Here is an 18,052-nt window from a genome sequence, read left to right on the forward strand (position 1 = left end):
CCCTCCCTTTAAAAAGAATAAATAAATAGAAGCCAGCGCTTAGCCCCGCTCCGGTTTCCCGAAAGACGCACGCAGTCGCTGCCGGGGCGGCTGGGTGTCTGCGCTGACACAGGAGGGGAGGAGCAGGAGCCGGAGGGGGTGCCGGCGAGGGGGGGGATTTGGAGCGCGAACCATCCCGAGCCAAGACAAGCAGCACATTCACAAATAACGCCCCCGCCCCCAGCGCACGCGCTCCCATTCAAAGCAGCCGGGCTCGGCGGCCGCAGGGCGGCTCAGAGGACGCGCGGCGGAGCGCAGCGCAGCCCAGCCCAGCCCCACAGGCGCACGCCCCAGTCCGCCCGCCGGCTGCTGTGGCCACTGCCGAGCCCTGCAGCCCGCGCGGGAGGCGGCTGCCGCTTCCAGGGAGGGGTCTCGCCCGGACTCCCCTCCCTCCCCGCCGGGGGACCATGGCACGGCCGGCTGCGCCCTGGCACTCGAGGCTCCTGGCTCGCATCCTCGGCGGCACCTGGTGCCTGCTCTACGTCGCCGGACAGGTGAGGCGGTCTGCGCGTCGGGCGTCCCTCCCCACCCTCCTAAGACTTTTCTTCTGGTAGGCTAAAGCGGGGAGAGCTGTAGCCGGGGCCTGTCCTGGGGCTGTGCTGCCACCCCAGCGAGGACAGGTGGCACGGGTTAGGGCTAAGGCGGCCTCTCGTGGCGAGCTCCGGGCTGCCGGGGTCAAATCCTGTGCTGAGCCTCAGCCCAGCTTCCTGCTGCGCGTCACGGCGTCCCGCTCGCGCCCGGGTCCTGCCTGCCGCGGGACAAAGTCGGGGGAGGAGACGGCGCCTGAGCCAGGGTACGGCCCTCTTCCAGGGAGTCCGCGACCCCGCACCTCTTCCGGACAGTCCTTCGCGAAGACCCTTCTTGCGGGTCTAGGCTCGGGCGGTGCGGGGGAGGCTCGGCCTCCGGGACACTCCTCCTCACTTCCGTGCTTCCCAGGACGAGTGAACTTCTGACATCCTCGTCCTAGGGCCACCTGCGTCCGAGTGTCGGGGGCGGAGCGTTGTAAGGTGTACAGGACAGCGGGGCTCTTGGAGCTTCTGCGGTGGAAAAAAGGAGGTTCTGGACGGCGCCCTGGGACTCGTCCTCACCACACCCCCTCGAATGCTCCTACGGTTTTTTCTTGAGCTAGAAGGGCATAGGAATTGGGGCGTTCTCCGGAGTGGGTGGCTCAGGTCCCAAGGCAGAGCAGAAGGGCCCTGGGAGAGTGTTGAGTTCACAGTCTGCTCGGGTTCTGGTTTGTTACTGCAAGACCCCAGAGGGAGATGCTTAGGAAAGGGGTCAGGGGCCAGTCAAACCTATGATGCACGTGGTGTCTTTGGCATTAACAGTTTCCAGAGTCAGGTAACTTTGATTAAAACTCACGAGTTAGGCAGTTTGTACCTAATGTAGCCTACATAGATTCCCTTTTCACGGGATTACTTGGGTAATTCTGGGAAAATGCCCAAACACTCTTGGCTGGAATAATCGCTAGATAGCCTCCCTTTCCTCTGTTTTGCTTATGGAGACTTGTCCAAATCATGAGGAGGGGTGTGTGTGGATTTCCTTCCCTCGCTTTTACTTAGCGTTTTGAAACTTGTTTCCGGTCTCTCTTTTAATGGTCATTTTGATGGCAGTGGTGAGCTTTTAGAGGCTGAGGGTACCCGACAATGGCGGTTAAGAAGGGCACGGAGCTGGCTAGAACCCGAGGAGCAGGGAACACCCTAATAAGCCAGAGAAATTTTCAACAAGGAACACCTGCCTAGATTGGAGTATGAAAAACCATTGCAAAGCTCCTCTTAATGATTAGCAAGTTTCTTTGCCAATAGGCTTTGCTCCATGGCAAGTCTTCTCAGAGGTGGCTGCACTTTAGGATTGCCCAAGGGAGCTCTTGAAACTCCCCGCGTTAGGCCACACCCCAGCTGGATTACATCAGAAGGCTTCCGGGCGGGGAGGTGAAGTCCCAGGGTCAGAATTTATGTGGCTCCCAGGTGATTCCATTGTGTAGTTGGGTTACAAACAGCTGTGTAAAAATGACCTGCCTCCCAGTGACCTGTTCTGACAGAATCTTGACCCCAAAAGGAAAGTCAAAGGAGATCAGGAAAGGGCCTAAGAGAGCTGAAGAGAGAGCCTTAAGGTCTAGCATCCCATCCTGGCTGCATCTCTGTTATTTTGGTCAAGGCCCTTGACCTTCCATTTCCTCTTCTGCAAAATGAGGGTGTTGGTCCATGTTCCCTAAGGTACTACCGGCCCCGCTGACAGGCACGTGGACACCTAAGCCAAACCAAGACAGAAAGCCTTCTGTCTTATTTCGGTGTCATCGCAGGGGCAGTAATTCGACCTTATCCTTGAGATTTTGGTAATTTATCTGATAATATTTGAACCCAGCAAAGATGGCAAAGAACGTGCTAAGATGCATACCATAGGATTTGCGTGTGTGTGTGTGTGTGCGCGCTGTTTTCTCCTTCAGGTCAGTCAGTGCCTCTCGGTGTTCCGGAGACACTGATTTTTCCTAGCATTACATACCTCTTCTTCCTCGCTCCACTTCTCAACCAACTTTCTTCTGGATAAAGATGATAGAAGCAGATTTGAGCCTTTTGTGTGTGTTGGAACTGGTTTATTGTTCAATTCCTAGTGAGTTTTTCTTGTTGCATTCGGCAGGGCTGCTCTCCACATGTGAGAAGCCTGACGAAACTTGTCATCGAAGGGATAGAGAAGAGTTTAAAGTGGTAGCTGGGTTCTGTATCCTGGCGGAACACAGTCCCCTGTAGAGTTAACCTGGGTGATGGGCAGACGCAGCTAGTCTTGGAACATTGCTTAATGTCCTCACTTAACCACACGGGCATTATTTCTAATCAGTGAATTAAGCAGACCAGAAAGTTGAGGTTATTTAATATCAAGAAGAAATCATTCTATAAACCATAGCCAATGCCAAATGATTTGAACATTGTTTGGAATGTATACATTCTTTAAGCTGTTTTTTAAATCAAAGCCCTCAGTACACAAAAGCATGACTATCCGAGTTACCAGAGCTCTCTGTGTATATATCATAGCCCTAGTAGAAGGAGGGTCTGTGTTCAAGAGTTTCTGGCTCCCTAAGCTGAATTACACCTGAGCCTTATTTCTCCAAAGTCCAAAGAACAATCTTAATGCAAATAAAATTATTTCAAACACCAGCATTTCCCCATTTTTTCTTGCCGAATATCTGCTTTTAAGGGGTTATTTTCCTTTGCTTCTGTTCTAACGGAATTACTAACTGGCAAGATAATTTTCTTTCCCTGTGTAATTGGAAGGTAGTTCATTCTAGGCTCTTCTGAAACTGATTATTTTACTGATATCAATTTCATTTCATCAGCTGAATCCAAATTCATCCCATTGCTCAAATTGCTCCCAGGTAAGGAAGTAGATAATTAATGGTTTAAACCAGTAGGGGTTATCAACTGCTTAATGATTTCTACAACCCATCTGTGGCAAGCCACTGTAAAAATAAACAAGGTTGTTGGAGAAGGTTGTGGCTAGATCAGCACAAGTCGATTACTATGGCTTAATAATGTCACTTAGTAGCAGTTCATGTTCTTTTGGTGGTGTATCAGTGATAGCTCATTCAAACATTAAAATGGAACATTTTCACTTACTGTGGTATTCTAAATTGCATCCTTGTTAGGAATTCAGTAATGAAGTAAATAGTTACAGGTGGGTAGAAAGAATTTGTGCCTTTAAGAGCAGCTGATTTTCAACTAAAGACTTGAAAGTCTTTCTTGTCTTTTTTGTTATCCTCTTGTAGTTCTTGCTCTTGTTTTATTTTTATTTACATTTTTTACCAGGATGATTCTGCATGGTTAAAAAACAAAACAAAACAAAACACAACACAACCAATACAGGCTTATAAGAAAACACAGCAAATTCTTATTCTACTCTTTCTCCTCACCTCAGATCTCATGGCCCCAAAGTGACTTTTTTGTTAGGTTTGTATTATTTTGAGTTATCATTAACATACAATAAACTGCACACACTTAAAGTATGCAATTTTAAGTTCTGACATATGTATACACCCATGACATCATCACCCCAAGGGGTCCTCATTATCTTTTGCAATCCCTCTGTGCCACCCTTTCTCATACCCAAAATCACCAGGCAAACTGTGATGTGGTTTGTGTAAATATGGATTAGTTTGCATTTTCTAGAATTTTATGCTAATGTAATCATACAGTAGCAACCCTCTCCCCCACTTCTCTTGACCTGGCTTTTTTGCACTCAGTCTAATGATCTGGAGATTGTCCATGCTGTAGCAGGTATCAGTAATGTGTTCCTACATGGTGCTAAGTTGCATATATATACCATAGTTTGTCACCCAAAGGCTTTTGCCTGCAGTTGGGCAATGTGTTTCCAATTTTTAGCTGTCACAAAATTGTTATGAAGATTCGTATGCAAGTCTTTGTTTGGACCTGTGCTTTCATCTGTCTTAGGTAGATACCTAGGGATGGAACGGCTGAACTATTGGTGGGTGTATGTTTAGGTTTTTAGGAAAATGTCAGTTTTGCAGAAGGTTGTACCATTTTCCATTCTTACTAGCACTATGCACAAGTTCCAGTTTCTCTGCATCCTTGCCAACACCTGGTGAGGTCAGTCTTGCATTTTAGTTATGCAAGAAGGTATCGTAGGAGCTTGGGTTTGAATTTGCAGTTCCCGAATGATAAATGATGATGAACATTTTCTCATGGGTTTATTTAAAATCCATGTATCTTCTCTGGTAAAATTTCTATTCGACCATTTTGCTCATTTCTTACTGTGTTGTTTCACACTGAATTCTGAGAGTTGTTTATATATTGTGGCTATCAGTCTTTTATCAGTGAATTATTTGCAGATATTCTCTCCCAGTCTGTGGCTTGTCTTTGTTTTCTTTCTTGACTGTGTTTTTGATGAGTGGAAGTTTTAATTTTGATGAAGCTGAAGTTATTACATTGTGTCTTTGTAGATTACATGTTTCCTCTTGTTTTAAAGAAATACTAGCTTAACCTAAGGTCATAGAGGTTTTACCCCAGGAATCTGTGGTTTTATGTCTTACATTAGTTCTGCGTTCCATTTTGAGTTAATTTTTGTAAGCGGTACAAGATGACCCAAGTTCACTTTTTTTTTTTTTTGTCTATGTCTTTTCAATTGTTCTAGCATGATTTTTAAAAAACTTACTTATTTTAGAGAGAGAGAATGAGTGTGCACAGGTGGGAGGGTGGGGCAGAAGGAGAGAATCTCAAGCGACTGCTGCTGAGTGCAGAACCGACTTGGGGCTCCATCTCAGCACCCTGAGATCATGACCTTTGTGGACATGAAGAGTCAGCTGCTAAACTGACTGAGCCACCCAGATGCCGCTCTAGCATGATATTTTTCAAAGCCTTTCCTTTCTCCACGAAATTGCCTTTGCAGTTCTCTGGAAAATCAGTTGTCCATATATGAGCAGGTCTGTCTTTTGGATTCTCTATTCTGGGGAACTATGTCTTTCTTGCCATGCTAGTACGACACTATCTTTAATACTGTAGCTTTACAGTAAGTCTTGAACTGAGAAAGTACGATTTTTCTAACTTTGTCCTTCATTCTCAAGAATGTTGACCCTGTGTGAATTTGAGAATCAACTTGCCAATTAAAAAATACATTCCGGGGGGCGCCTGGGTGGCTCAGTGGGTTAAAGCCTCTGCCTTCGGCCCAGGTCATGATCCCAGGGTCCTGGGATCGAGCCCCACATCGGGCTCTCTGCTCAGCAGGGAGCCTGCTTCCTCTTCTCTCTCTGCCTGCCTCTCTGCCTACTTGTGATCTCTGTCAAATAAATAAATAAAATCTTTAAAAAATACATGCAGGGATTTGATTTGGCGTTATGAGGGAATTAGCCTCCTAATGATATTAAATTTTATGATCCTTCTCTACCTATTTCAGTCTTTAATTTCTCTAAGCAGTATCTGGTAGTTTTCTGTGTACAGATCTTACATATTTTTGTCAAATTATACTAAGTATTCCACATTTTTGTTACTCTTTTAAATGGTACTGTTTCTAAAAAATTGTGCCTGATTATTCCTTGTTAGTATATAAAAACAATTGATTTTGGCATAGTCTGCAACATTACCAAACCTGCTTATTAGTTATAGTAGCTTTTTGTCAGACTTTCTGCACCTAGGGTCATGTCATGAAAATAAAGACCCTTCTTCCTCACCAATATGGATATTTTAAATGTCTTGTTTAATAACACTGATTAGAACACTGCCTTTTCCTGATTTTAGGAAAAAGAATTTGATGTTTTACTATTAATTATGATGTTAGGTGTAAGTTTTTTGTAGATGTCCTTTATCAGGTTGGAGGAAGTTCTTTTTATTCTTCTATTTGCTGAGAGCTTTTATTAGAAACAAATGTTGGATTTTTATCAGATGCTTTTTCTGCCTCTCATTAGCACATGGATTTTCCTTTGTCATTTGTTAATATGGCAAATTACATTGATTTTTCATGTGTTAACCACCTTGCATTCTTGGGAAAACTTGGTTTGGTGATTAGTATATTATCTTTTCTAAAAATAGTGTTAGGGGTGCCAGGGTGGCATAGTTGGTTAAGTTTCCAACTCTTGATTTCAGCTCAGGTCATGATCTCAGAGGGTCCTGAGATAGAGGGTCCTGAGATTGAGCCTCGCGTCCAGCTCTATGCTCAACAGGCATCTACTTGGGATTTTCTCTTTCTCTTTCCCTCTGCCCCTCCCTACCCCACTCAATCTCTCTCTCTCTAAAAAGAAAAAAAAATGTTAGATTCAGTTTACTAAGCTTTGATTCACATATTTGCATTTATGTCCATGGAAGATCCTGGTCTGTAGTTTTCTTGTGATGTCTTTGTTTTTAGTATCAATGTAATGCTGGTCTCCTAGAATAAGTTGGAAAATATTCCTTCTTCAATTTTCTGGAAGAGCTTGTGTCTGATTTCTTCACTAAATGTTTTGTAGAATTCAACAGTGAAGCCACCTGGATTTGGAGTTGGCTTACTTAGTATAAAGATTAACCACAAATTTAAATTATTGAATAGAGGGCTCTCCAGGTAATCTATTTTATCTTGAGTTAGCTTTAGTAGTTTTTTTTTTCCATAAATTTGTCTATTTCATCTAAGTTGTTGAATTTATTGGCATAAAGTAGTTCATAATGCTCCCTTATTTTTAAAATAGCATTATAACATGGAGTTATATCTTCTGTTATTCCTGATAATGGTTATTTATGTATTCTTTCTTTTTCCCTGATCAATCTGCTTAGTGGCTTTTTAATTTTATAGATGTTCTTAAAGAACCAGCTTTGGTTTCACAGATTTTCTCTATTTTTTTCTATTTTACTCCTTACTTCTCTTATCTTTATTATATATTTTCTTCTGTTTTATATTTTCTTTGGTCCTATTTTTCTAGTTTTATTAGGTGGATTCTAGGGCCACTGATAGGAGACTTTCTATGTTTTCAAATATGGGTGTGTAGTGATCTAAACTTTTCCTTGGTGCTAAATGTGTTTTCATTTTTCTTTAGTTCAAAATATTTTCTAATTTCTCTTTGGTTTCTTCTTTGACTTACATGTACTTTTTAAAATTTAATTTAATTTTTTTTTCAGTGTTCCAAAATTCATTGCTTATGACTTATATGTATTTTAAAGTGAGTTGTTTAGTTTCTAAATATTTGGAGATTTTCCAGGTATCATTGTTAACAATTTCTCATTTCAGCGTGGTCAGAGAACACACCTAATATAACTTGGATCCTTTTAGGTTTATTGGCAGTTGTTTTATGGCCCAGAATATGGTCTGTGTTGGTAAATGTTTTATGTTTATTCATAAAGAATTAATCTTTCTACAGATTTGTGTCTTCTAAGTTTCCCTAATCAGTCTAGATGTTGTTGGGTGGACTGCTCTATCAATGTCAATTAGATCAAGCTGGTTGGGAGTATATTCTGTATCTTTACTGATTTCTACATATTTAGTGTATCTGATATTTAGAGAGGGATATTACAGTCTCTATCTGCTAGTGTGGATTTGTCTATGTCTTCTTGTGGTTCTATCAGTTTTTCTTTTGTTTATTTTGAAGCTCTATAATTGGGTGCATAAACATTTAGGATCATTATGTCTTTTTGGTCAGGTGGCTCCCTTTTCATTAATGAATGACCTTTCTAGCCCTAGAAATAGACTGTGCTCTAAAATCCACTTTTCTTTTGGCTATGTTCATATTAGATAACTATTTTTAGTTCTTTGAGATTTTTCATAGGCTGGTCACCTCCATAGTTCTTACACCTTTAATGTGATTTTTCATATTCCATTAGAATCCCATTATGGTTTGATTTCTTCATTCTTTTTCATATTCTATTTTCATCATTCTTGCATGATCTTTTATCACATTTTACATTTTATTAATATGACATTGAGTCAGTATTAATAAACTGGAATGATCAGAATTAATGGTCAGTACTAGTGGTCAGTATTAATATATGGGAATGGGTCCAGTGGGCCAAGTAGTATATTATTATTCTATTTTTTTCTGGTATGTTTCCTTTTTTAAAAACCAGTTTTATTGAGCTATAACTCACATATCACAGAGCTTGTCCATTTCAAGTGTACGACTTGGTGGATTTTTAAATTATATTGACAATATAAATTACATGCAACCATCCCCAAGTCAATTTTAGAAATTCTTGTCAACTCAAAAGAAACTTTGTACCCTTTAACTATCACCCCTACTTTTCATCCACTCCCTTCTACCCCAAGCAGCCAACCATCTATTTTCTTTCTCTGTAGATTTCGTTACTCTGGATTTTCCTATGAATGAAATAACATCGTATGTAAGCTTTGGGGACTGGCTTCTTTCCCTTAGCGTGTTTTCACTGTTCATCCAAGCAGTGGCATTTATCAGCACTTTATTCCTTGATAGTTGAAAAATATTCTACTGTATACAGATACCATATTTTGTTTATCCATTTGTCTGTGGCTAGACATTTGGGTTGTTTCTCCCTTTTGGCACTGAGGGATAATGCTGCTAAGAGCATACGCGTGCAAGATTCTGTGTGGATATGTTTTCATTTCTCTTAGGAAAATATTTCAGGCTTCGTTGACACGCTGTCTTGGACACCCCCCCCCCTCAATTCTGCCACTGCTGCAGGAAAGCAGCCACAGGCAATATTATAAATGAATGAACCTGTTTGTGTTCCAGTAAACGATTTACCCAAATGGACAATGGGCCAGATTCGGACCATGGACCGCAATTGGCCAGTGACTGAGTCAGAGTCTCATGATGCTGTGATTTGGCCTGGGCTATTTGAATTCAGTGTGCTAGGCTTTCCACGGACCCTAAATAGGTCAATGCCCTTCCCTTTGGGGAATGTTTATTTTCACGTTTCTTTGATAATTTCTTTCCTGGTCCCTTATGTGTTTGCTTTTTGTGGAACTCCTGTTAATTAGTAAATCTTCGGGATCAACCATCTATGGTTTTTTTTTTTTTTAAGATTTTATTTATTTATTTGACAGAGCGAGATCACAAGTAGGCAGAGAGGCAGGCAGAGAGAGAGAGAGAGGAGGAAGCAGGCTCCCCGCCAAGCAGAGAGCCTGATGTGGGGCTTGATCCCAGGACCCTGAGATCATGACCTGAGCCAAAGGCAGAAGCTTAACCCACTGAGCCACCCAGGCGCCCATGTTTTAAAACCTTTTCTCTCGTCTTTATTGTTACTTTTTCTTATACTTGCTTTTTTTTTTTTAAGATTTTATTTATTTAGTACACAGAGAGAGAGAGAGTGCATGCACAAGCAGGGGGAGGGCAGAGGGAGAGGAAGAAGCAGGCTCCTCGCTGAGCAGGGAGCCCAATGTGGGGCTCCATCCCAGGATCCTGGGATTGGGACCTGAGCCAAAGGCGGACACTTAAGCAACTGAGCCACCCAGGTGCCCTCTTTTTTTTACACTTTCTAAGAATTTTCTCAATTTTATTTTTCAACGGAATTGTGATTTAGGTAATTTCAACTGGTATTTGTAGTTATAGCCGAAACTTCACCCCCAGCCTTCTTGCTGCACCAGTTGCCTCCAAGTTTGAAGCCTTTCTGGAGTTTCACAGCCCGCGCAGTCTTCCTTCTCATCACTGTCTCCCTTTGCAAGCACAATTCTGTTAAGTCGGTAACAATTCTTCTATCCATTTCCCATATCCCAAAAACCTATTGGCATCTTTTGTCTGCTGTTGACGCCTTTCCAGTTCTCTCGTCATCTTTATTTATTGTTATATTAGCAGACATTTGGGAGGGAAGAGAGAAAAATATGGTGTTCCATCTACCGTGTTTAACTCAAAGTTAGCACTATTTTTCCTCTTTCGTTACGTCTATTTTCCTGTCCCGATTCATCTCTGAACCCCAGTAGAGCTCATTTTGGTCATTGTGCCCACTTTTTAAAGACTCCTGCATTTTCCCAGGGTACGTAAAACTTTGGTCAGTTTTGCAGAAAAGATCATGGACCAGAGTTCTAAAGAGGCAGGTACTAGTTCCAGATTTACTGAGTGCGTGTGTAACTAGGAGTCCGACTTCTTCAGGGAAGGGCATCCATGCCGCCTGCCTGCTAGTTGCGGATCCTCATCATAGGTTCTCTCTCCACTCCCATGTTTGTGTTTTAGTTTTTTCATCTTTGAACAAGTATTTATTGTCCCTTTGCTGCATAAGTGTATGTGTAATAGTCACACCTATTGGCTTACGGATCCAGCACAGAAATATTTTATTGTTTTACAAATTTTGATGTTTGAAGACAATTTTACGAGAAAACATGGAGTTAACATGCTGTAAAGATCTGGCCTTAAAATATCCCATGCGGTATTAGCGTGTGTTCTCTAGGGCGTGATTGGTCTTGGACTCTCTTGAGGCAGAGCACGGTGACAAGGTGTAACAAAGAGCGAAATCGTGTTCAGTAGTTAGTAATAGCCTAATGGTTTTAATATTTGATTTTATACTGGGATGAACTCTAGAACATGATGCATTTTTGACGGGTGGATAGAAAGGGTCGTGCTGGAGCTACTTGTTTTCAGCTCTGCTCGTGACTATGGGCTCATATAGCCAGAAGACTCAGGGATTCTTCAGTATTATGTATGGGTCTCAAACTTCATCGTGCATTGGTCAGTTGGGCTGTTATCGTTCAATTCCAAAGGTCCCCAAAGTCTAGAGCCAAGAAGCTAAAAAGTCAGGAAGCTCTAACTGCAGATTCCTGGGCCTCACTCTCAGATTCGCATTCAGTGGGAAAAGGATAGGTCCTAGGAGTCTGCATTTGTGGGGGACCCTGTCCCCATCATGCACATACCCACAGAGGATTCGCACATAATTAGGCCAGAGACTATATTTTGGGAAACACCGATTCGATCTCTCTTATTTATGGATGCGAGAAATAAGCTCCTAGGAAGTGGAACTACATGTCCCGGGTTGTTAGTGGGAGAGGAGGGAGTGGACCCACCCGTGTCCTAACTCTGTTCGGTGATTTTTCCCGCCAGAGCAAATGCTGCTCTTTTAGTGTCTAGTTACATCATGAACTAAAGATATGAACCACCAGCTTAAAGTGTCTTTATTTGTAGTAACCTCAGTTTTTTATAAATGGTTTTCAGATGTTTGGGAGTAGCTGCAGGTCTCAGTCACTCTGCCCGCAGCGAGGAATGATGGGGAGTGCAGGGGTGGGGGAACCCTCCGTCCTTACCCCCCCCACGGAACCTGCTGGAGCCTGGCTCCTGTGTATTTTCTCCTCGAGTCATCATGCCCTTGGAAGATTAACAGATACTTATTTAGAAAATCGGCCGCAGGGGCGCCTGGGTGGCTCAGTGGGTTAAGCCGCTGCCTTCGGCTCAGGTCATGATCCCAGGTCCTGGGTTCAAGCCCCACGTCGGGCTTTCTGCTCAGCGGGGAGCCTGCTTCCTCCTCTCTCTCTCTGCCTGCCTCTCTGCCTACTTGTGATTTCTCTCTGTCAAATAAATAAATAAAATCTTAAAAAAAAAAAAACAGTAAAAAAAAAAAAAAAGAAAATCGGCCGCAGCCTCCAGGAACTTGACACTTGGTGAAAGGGAGAGGACGTGCCGCTGCACACCTTCTCTACCCAAGTGTGATGCAGCAACTGTTGCTCCGTTATTGGTTGGAGGAGAGGAAGGAAATGTTTCATGGGCCCCCTGTTTACGATGTGCTCCCCATCTCTATCACCAGCCAGCCAAACAAAATATACACAGGCTATCCACTGAGTCATGCGTAGGCTCTGATGTGGTACACGTGTAGAAAAGAAGGAAGTTTTCCTTACTGCGAACAGTCTGTCAGACATCTTGTACATTTCAGGAAGCGTGCTAATTGTGTATTTTCTTTTCGAAATCAGTTACAGAGAAATGAAGTTTTGTTTTGTTTTACTATTAAAGAACATTTGTTAATATAATCTGAAATTCAGATTCTTGCTCCTTAGAAAACTCCCTTTCGTCCACATGGGGCAGATTATGCCCAGGTAACAAACCACCCCCAGATCATAGTGACTTCACACAAGAAAGGTGTCTTTCCCCATCAGCCCGCCTCTTCAGCTTGGGTTGTCAGGAGGGGTTGGCTCACCGTGGGTGCCGTGTCCACACAGACAGCAGCTCCGCCTGACCCCGCTGGCTTCTGGAGCAGCCAGGGCAGGGAAAGGATAGCGTTGCTTTGCTTTCTACTGGCCATTAAATGCTTCTCCTCAGAGTGACACATGTCACCTCTGCTCCCCTGGTGTTGGCCAAACCAAATTCAAGAGGGTTGAAAAGGTAATGTGGCCATGAACCGAGACTTGGGGAGTTCCAAGCTGCCTAGGTGTTTGTTTTCTGACTGGATGTATATATGTGAACAGAAGTTCTCTGAAATTACTGCAAAAACACTTAAAATTTCTTTAACTTATTCATTAAAATTAAAAAAAATTTTAAAGCATAAAATGTAACAAATTTACCCTTGTAACCATTTTTAAGTCTAGGGTTCAGCAGTGTTAAATGCATTCACATCGTTAGGCAACCAATCTCCAGAACTCTTCATCTTGCCCAAGTAGCTCTATACCCACTATATAAGAACTCGTTTCCCATTCTCCTCACCCCGTCACCCCTGCCCATTCTGTTTTCTGTCTCTGTGAATTATACTGCTCTCCATACCTTCTACAGGTGGGATCATAACAGGATCTCTCTTTTAGTGATTGGCATATTTCTCTTAGTGGGATGTCCTCAAGGCTCATCCATGTTGTAGCAGGTGTTGGAATGTCCTTTTTAGGCTGTATAATAAGCCATTTTATGAAGTAGCACATTTTGTTTATCCATTCATCTATCAGTGGACACTTGGGTTGCTTCCACATTTGGCCCTTGTGAACGGTGCCACTATGAACATTGGTGTTCTGTTTTGTTTCGAGTGTGCTTCTTTTTCTCCATCAATCAGAAGTGACGTCTTCTTCAGACCTCCAGTCTCCTCTTCACACCCAGGGGACAGTTATTTCAATTTAGACTAAATGCTCCCTTTTGAGACTTCTGCCAGTGGTTACAACAAAAGCTGAGCAAAACTTTGACTTCCCCCTACATGTTCTCCTGAATCGACAGAGTTAAGATTCTTGTGTTTTCTAACCTGCAGATCTTGACAGTCTTCAGAATAGTGACAGCAGAAGGCTAGGACATTATTTTTTCCCTAAAAATCTAGGAGCATGGCAAAAAGTTACATTTTCTTCCTTTTTGTTCATCTGACTCAAATATCATGTAAAAGGGTGGTCAAATATGAATCAGTATGTAAAATGCAGCCAGGCAAATTAATTGCACGGACAGCGTAGATATGTGTGGGACAGTGTAGAGTTTGGGGAACGGTGCTGAAGGAAGTAGAACAGGATTCAGACTTTGCTGCTTGCTAATTGCATGATTCTCAACACACAAGGTACAGAGCCTTTCTGAGTTTCATTTTTCCTTTTGAATCTACAATGAAGAGCTTGGATTATATGATCTTAGTGCGTTAATATCAATTAACCGTAACTTCTAAAATGACCAACGGTTTCCAGACTTTTCTAATGTGAACTTTTAGCACAAAAATATTAATAATTCTGACAGGGCTTTTAGAAATGAACATCAGGTTGTGGCACTCCCCTGCCTAACACCTTCAGTGGATTCCCATTGGCTTTAGACCTGTGTTTCTGAGACTGTTGTTTATTATTGCCTCCTTTTTTAGACATTTTAAGATACTTCCTCTTAATCCCCTGCGATCCCCATGAAATTTTAATGCCACAAATGAATAATCTATTTACATGTGCTGTGGCCTTTGAATGGACTCACTGTATTATCTTCAAACCATTACTATGGGGAGGTGTCCTCTTTTCCCCCATCCAAGAACCCAGTTTTTCGTCTGTTTGGGGGTACTATCACCCCCATTGAGAATACATGCTTTATTTTTTAAAAGATATTATTTATTTGAGAGAACAAATAGTGGGGATGGGCTGTCTAGGGAGAGAGAGAGAGAGAGAGAAGCAGGCTCCCCGCTGAGCAGGGATCCTGATGCTAGACTCAATCCCAGGACCCCGGGATCCTGACCTGAGCCGAAGGCAGTTGCTTAACTGACTGAGTCACCCAGGTGCCCCACTTTCTTTATTTTTAATTAATTAGTTTACTCTTATCCATCTGTTCTCCAGCTTACATGTGCCATCCCCAAGAAGTCCCTCCATTCCCCCCCACCCCAGTCTCTTAAGTCTCTTCTGTGACTCTCTCACAATGCTCTGTTTGCTTCAAGCACTTGGGGTTGCAATGATGTACTTCTTTGTATTTTTAGGGTATGTCTGCTGTCCCAATATTCTATAAGCTTGAGGCCACGGACTATCTTACTTCCCTTTGTATATGTCACATCTAGCTCAGCGTCTGGAATTGTTGAAAATTTAATTGTTTTTCAAGCAAATATATAGCCAGGAAAAAAACCACCTCTGAACTGGGTATTGCTTTTTAAATGAATCTATACCCTGCTGTTAAGTGTCCTTCCCAAAATGAAAACTAAATTGAATGTATACCATTGTGAATCCCAGCAGCACCTATGTATGTGTATTAGTTAAAGAAACATTCGCTCCTGTAATAGTAAAATCCTGAAATCTCAGAGTTGTGACAGAATAGTGCTTTGTTGTTGATGTTCACAATAAAGTCCAATTGGCAGAGCTGAAAGGGGGCTGGGGGGTCTGCTGCCTGAAGTTATTCAGGGTCTGGTCTGATGCAGGCTGTGCTGTCTTTAATGTCTGGGTTCCAAGGTCACCCTGACACCTGTGTCTGGGTGACCAAGGGGGAAGAGGATGTTGAGAACTGCATGGGAGGTTTTCTTGGGGGTAATCTTAGGAGTGGAATGAGTTTCTCCTGCCCACATACATTTTTTGCGTTCCTGATGAGACTCAAATCTCCAGTAGGGTCCCAATCCCTATGATCCCACCAAAGAATCCAGTCAGTCACATGGCTAGCCAGGGAGGCTGGGGGGACAGTTGTGAACTTGGGAGGTAACACAAGCTGGCCTTTGCCAAAATGCCCTTGGAAAGTCACATAGATCTGGGCAAGTGCGTAGTTGGTGTCTTGTTGTATGCGGCTCTGCAAATCATTGTCCGTAACTTACTGCTCTTGGCGTCCAAGACCCAGAGAATGGGAATCACTAAAACTAGGAGTATGTGAGTTTTATTTTAGGAGAAGTTTTTGGTCCCACATTTTCAAAATTATAAGGTGAGATATGATGGACTTGGGGTAGGGAAGGGGGAAAATCAGCTGTGGGTTAGGAAGGCACTATAGACCTTCAACAGAACAAAATTTACTGCTATACAACAATGAACTTCCCAGGCTCTCTTGCACAGCTGTGTTCCTGATCGTGCTGATTAGCATCTTGTCAGCTGAATGTCAGCCCAGGTGGGGTTCTAGCGGGCGGCTGGCAGCATTGTCCTTCATCAAAGGGAGCCTTTTTACCAGTGGACTGTGTTCAGTTCCTCAACCACCTGATAAGTCTTATTCTTTTGATGAACTACAAATAAAAACAAGTTCTCCATTCCATGGGGGCTGATCAAATAGTGTCTGTTTAAAGTAAAAAAAAAAAAAAAAAAAAGGCATATTGCATGTCTGGTTCCTAAGACTACAAGGCAATTGTAATTGATCTATGAAATCGTGATACTGTACTTTAATCTGGGCCAGAGGTTACTGGGCTGTCCTTCGGGTTTACAATTCTTCCCCACGCCATGCAATGGGAGCAGAAATACGAGCCTGGGCATTTCTTTGGCGCACAGTTTGTGAGCTTGTCCCAACTTCTGTCCCTGGCAGAAAGAAAGAAAGAAAAAAAAAAAAAGAATGAATGGATTCAGAGCGCGGTTGGTTAGGTGGGCTGCCATGTTCCTTCTGCTGGATCATATTGTGGGGCTGTGGAGGCTTTGCCCTTTTCTTTCCCTTCTGTCACTCATCTAACTCCACAATCTAGTTCTTCCTTTAAAAAAGTTGGGAGGAGAAGCAGCTTTTGGAGGACAACTCTCACCTCCAAATAGAAGAACGTTTACATTGTAAAATTCTAAGATTTCAAGCAAGTTACTTGGCAAACTGGATGTTTTTTAACACGAATAAACATTTTCTACCTCTTGCTTCTTTCAGTTCTTTTGTTTTTCCTTTTACATCTGGTGCAGGTTCAGATCAATATTGTTCTGCTTGTTTTTTCTTCCTTCCTCCCTCCCCCCCCCTTTTTTTAAGAGATTGTATGAGAGAGCGCGCGAGTGTGAGCGAGTACATTCCTGCGTGAGAGAGCAGGGGCAGGGGCAGAGGGAGAGGGAGAGAGAGAGAATCCCAAGCAGCCTCCATGCCCAGTGAGAGCTTGAGGCAGGACTTGATCCCACGACCCGAGATCATGACCTGAGCCAAAATCAAGAGTCAGACGCTTAGCCAACTGAGCCATCCCAGCACCCCTGTTGTCCTGCTTTCTATGTTTCAGATGAAGCTGGAAAGTGTTTGGCATTATCAGAAAGCTGGGGCAGTTGTGAACATGACCACCGAAGCAGGCTGGTGAGGTCACATGGGCATCATTGCTGCTGCCTCAGTAGGATTAGGTCTCTGCTGGCATTCCAGCCAGAACCAGAGCTGGACAGGGGGCCTCCCCAACCCAAGGACTCCCAGCTTGGTAAAACTTGACCGAGCTGCTGACGTGCAGCAAGTTGGCGGGTTCCCCCTCTCCTCCTGGGTGTTACCACAAACGATCTCCTACACGGCAAGACAGCCGTGTAGACGCTGGGCGGAAGTGGCTCTGAGGGGTCCCTGCAGCGGCAGGAGTATTAGGGTTACATCTCATCTGACTCTGCCTGCGACGAGTTTGAAGTGTCCCTGTGTTTGGGAACAGGCCATTCCCTGCTGGGTTTTGTTCTAGGTCATCCCGCGGGTAGAAGATGACTGCTCAGAGGAATGCTTATGAAGTGGGAGTTCAGGAGTCTGTCAGCCACCCATGAGCTCCAGCAGTTCTCTCTGCCTGCAGCCGGACTCGATTATGTCTTAGCTGCCACTGTTAATGAGGCAGAAGCGGCATCCGCCAGGAGCTGGGCTGGCACGCCCAGGGCGGTCCGCCACCTTCCCATCACTTGTGGCAAAGAGGGTCTAGCATGCAGAGCAGATAACCCTGAATATTGGGCATGTGGTTCTTTGAAGCTGTTTTTGAGGAGGAGATAGAAAATGATTGCATTTGACATTGAGTGACTTGCCAGTTACAGTGTATACCTCTCAAGGGTTTTTTTGTGTGTCTTGGTGGTGCTTGTTTCAGTTAGAAGGTTTTCTTAGGGGTGAGCCTGGCTTTGGTGGAAGTTGTCTCAACTCCACCAAGGCTTGGAAGAGTTGTTGCTTGGAAATTGAAAGTCGCCTCCTATGTCAAGTCATTAGTTTCTTGGGTGGCTTCTGAAGCTGAGACTTGGGGACAGATGATACTAAATTATTTCATTCATTTTGTAAGTCTGTTCTGGGTTTGGTGGGTTCCCTTCCGTGCAGGCTATTCCTGAAAATGCTTGCATTTTGAATACACTGATCAAAGTAACCGGGTTATTGACT

General features: G+C 43.4%; 1 protein-coding gene across 1 annotated transcript in view; it reads left to right on the plus strand.

The window, feature by feature from the left end:
- The first annotated feature begins 446 nt into the window (after positions 1-446).
- LOC111156589 (ADAMTS like 1) overlaps positions 447-18,052 on the plus strand; it is a 934,723-nt gene continuing 917,117 nt past the window's right edge. The window contains exon 1 of the mRNA XM_022517576.1: positions 447-533. Within this exon, the coding sequence (XP_022373284.1) occupies positions 447-533 (87 nt within the window). The remainder of the gene's footprint in view (positions 534-18,052) is intronic.

This window comes from Enhydra lutris, unplaced genomic scaffold, assembly GCF_002288905.1.
Source record: "Enhydra lutris kenyoni isolate GAN:26980312 unplaced genomic scaffold, ASM228890v2 scaffoldscaffold47, whole genome shotgun sequence".
Lineage (NCBI taxonomy): Eukaryota > Metazoa > Chordata > Mammalia > Carnivora > Mustelidae > Enhydra > Enhydra lutris.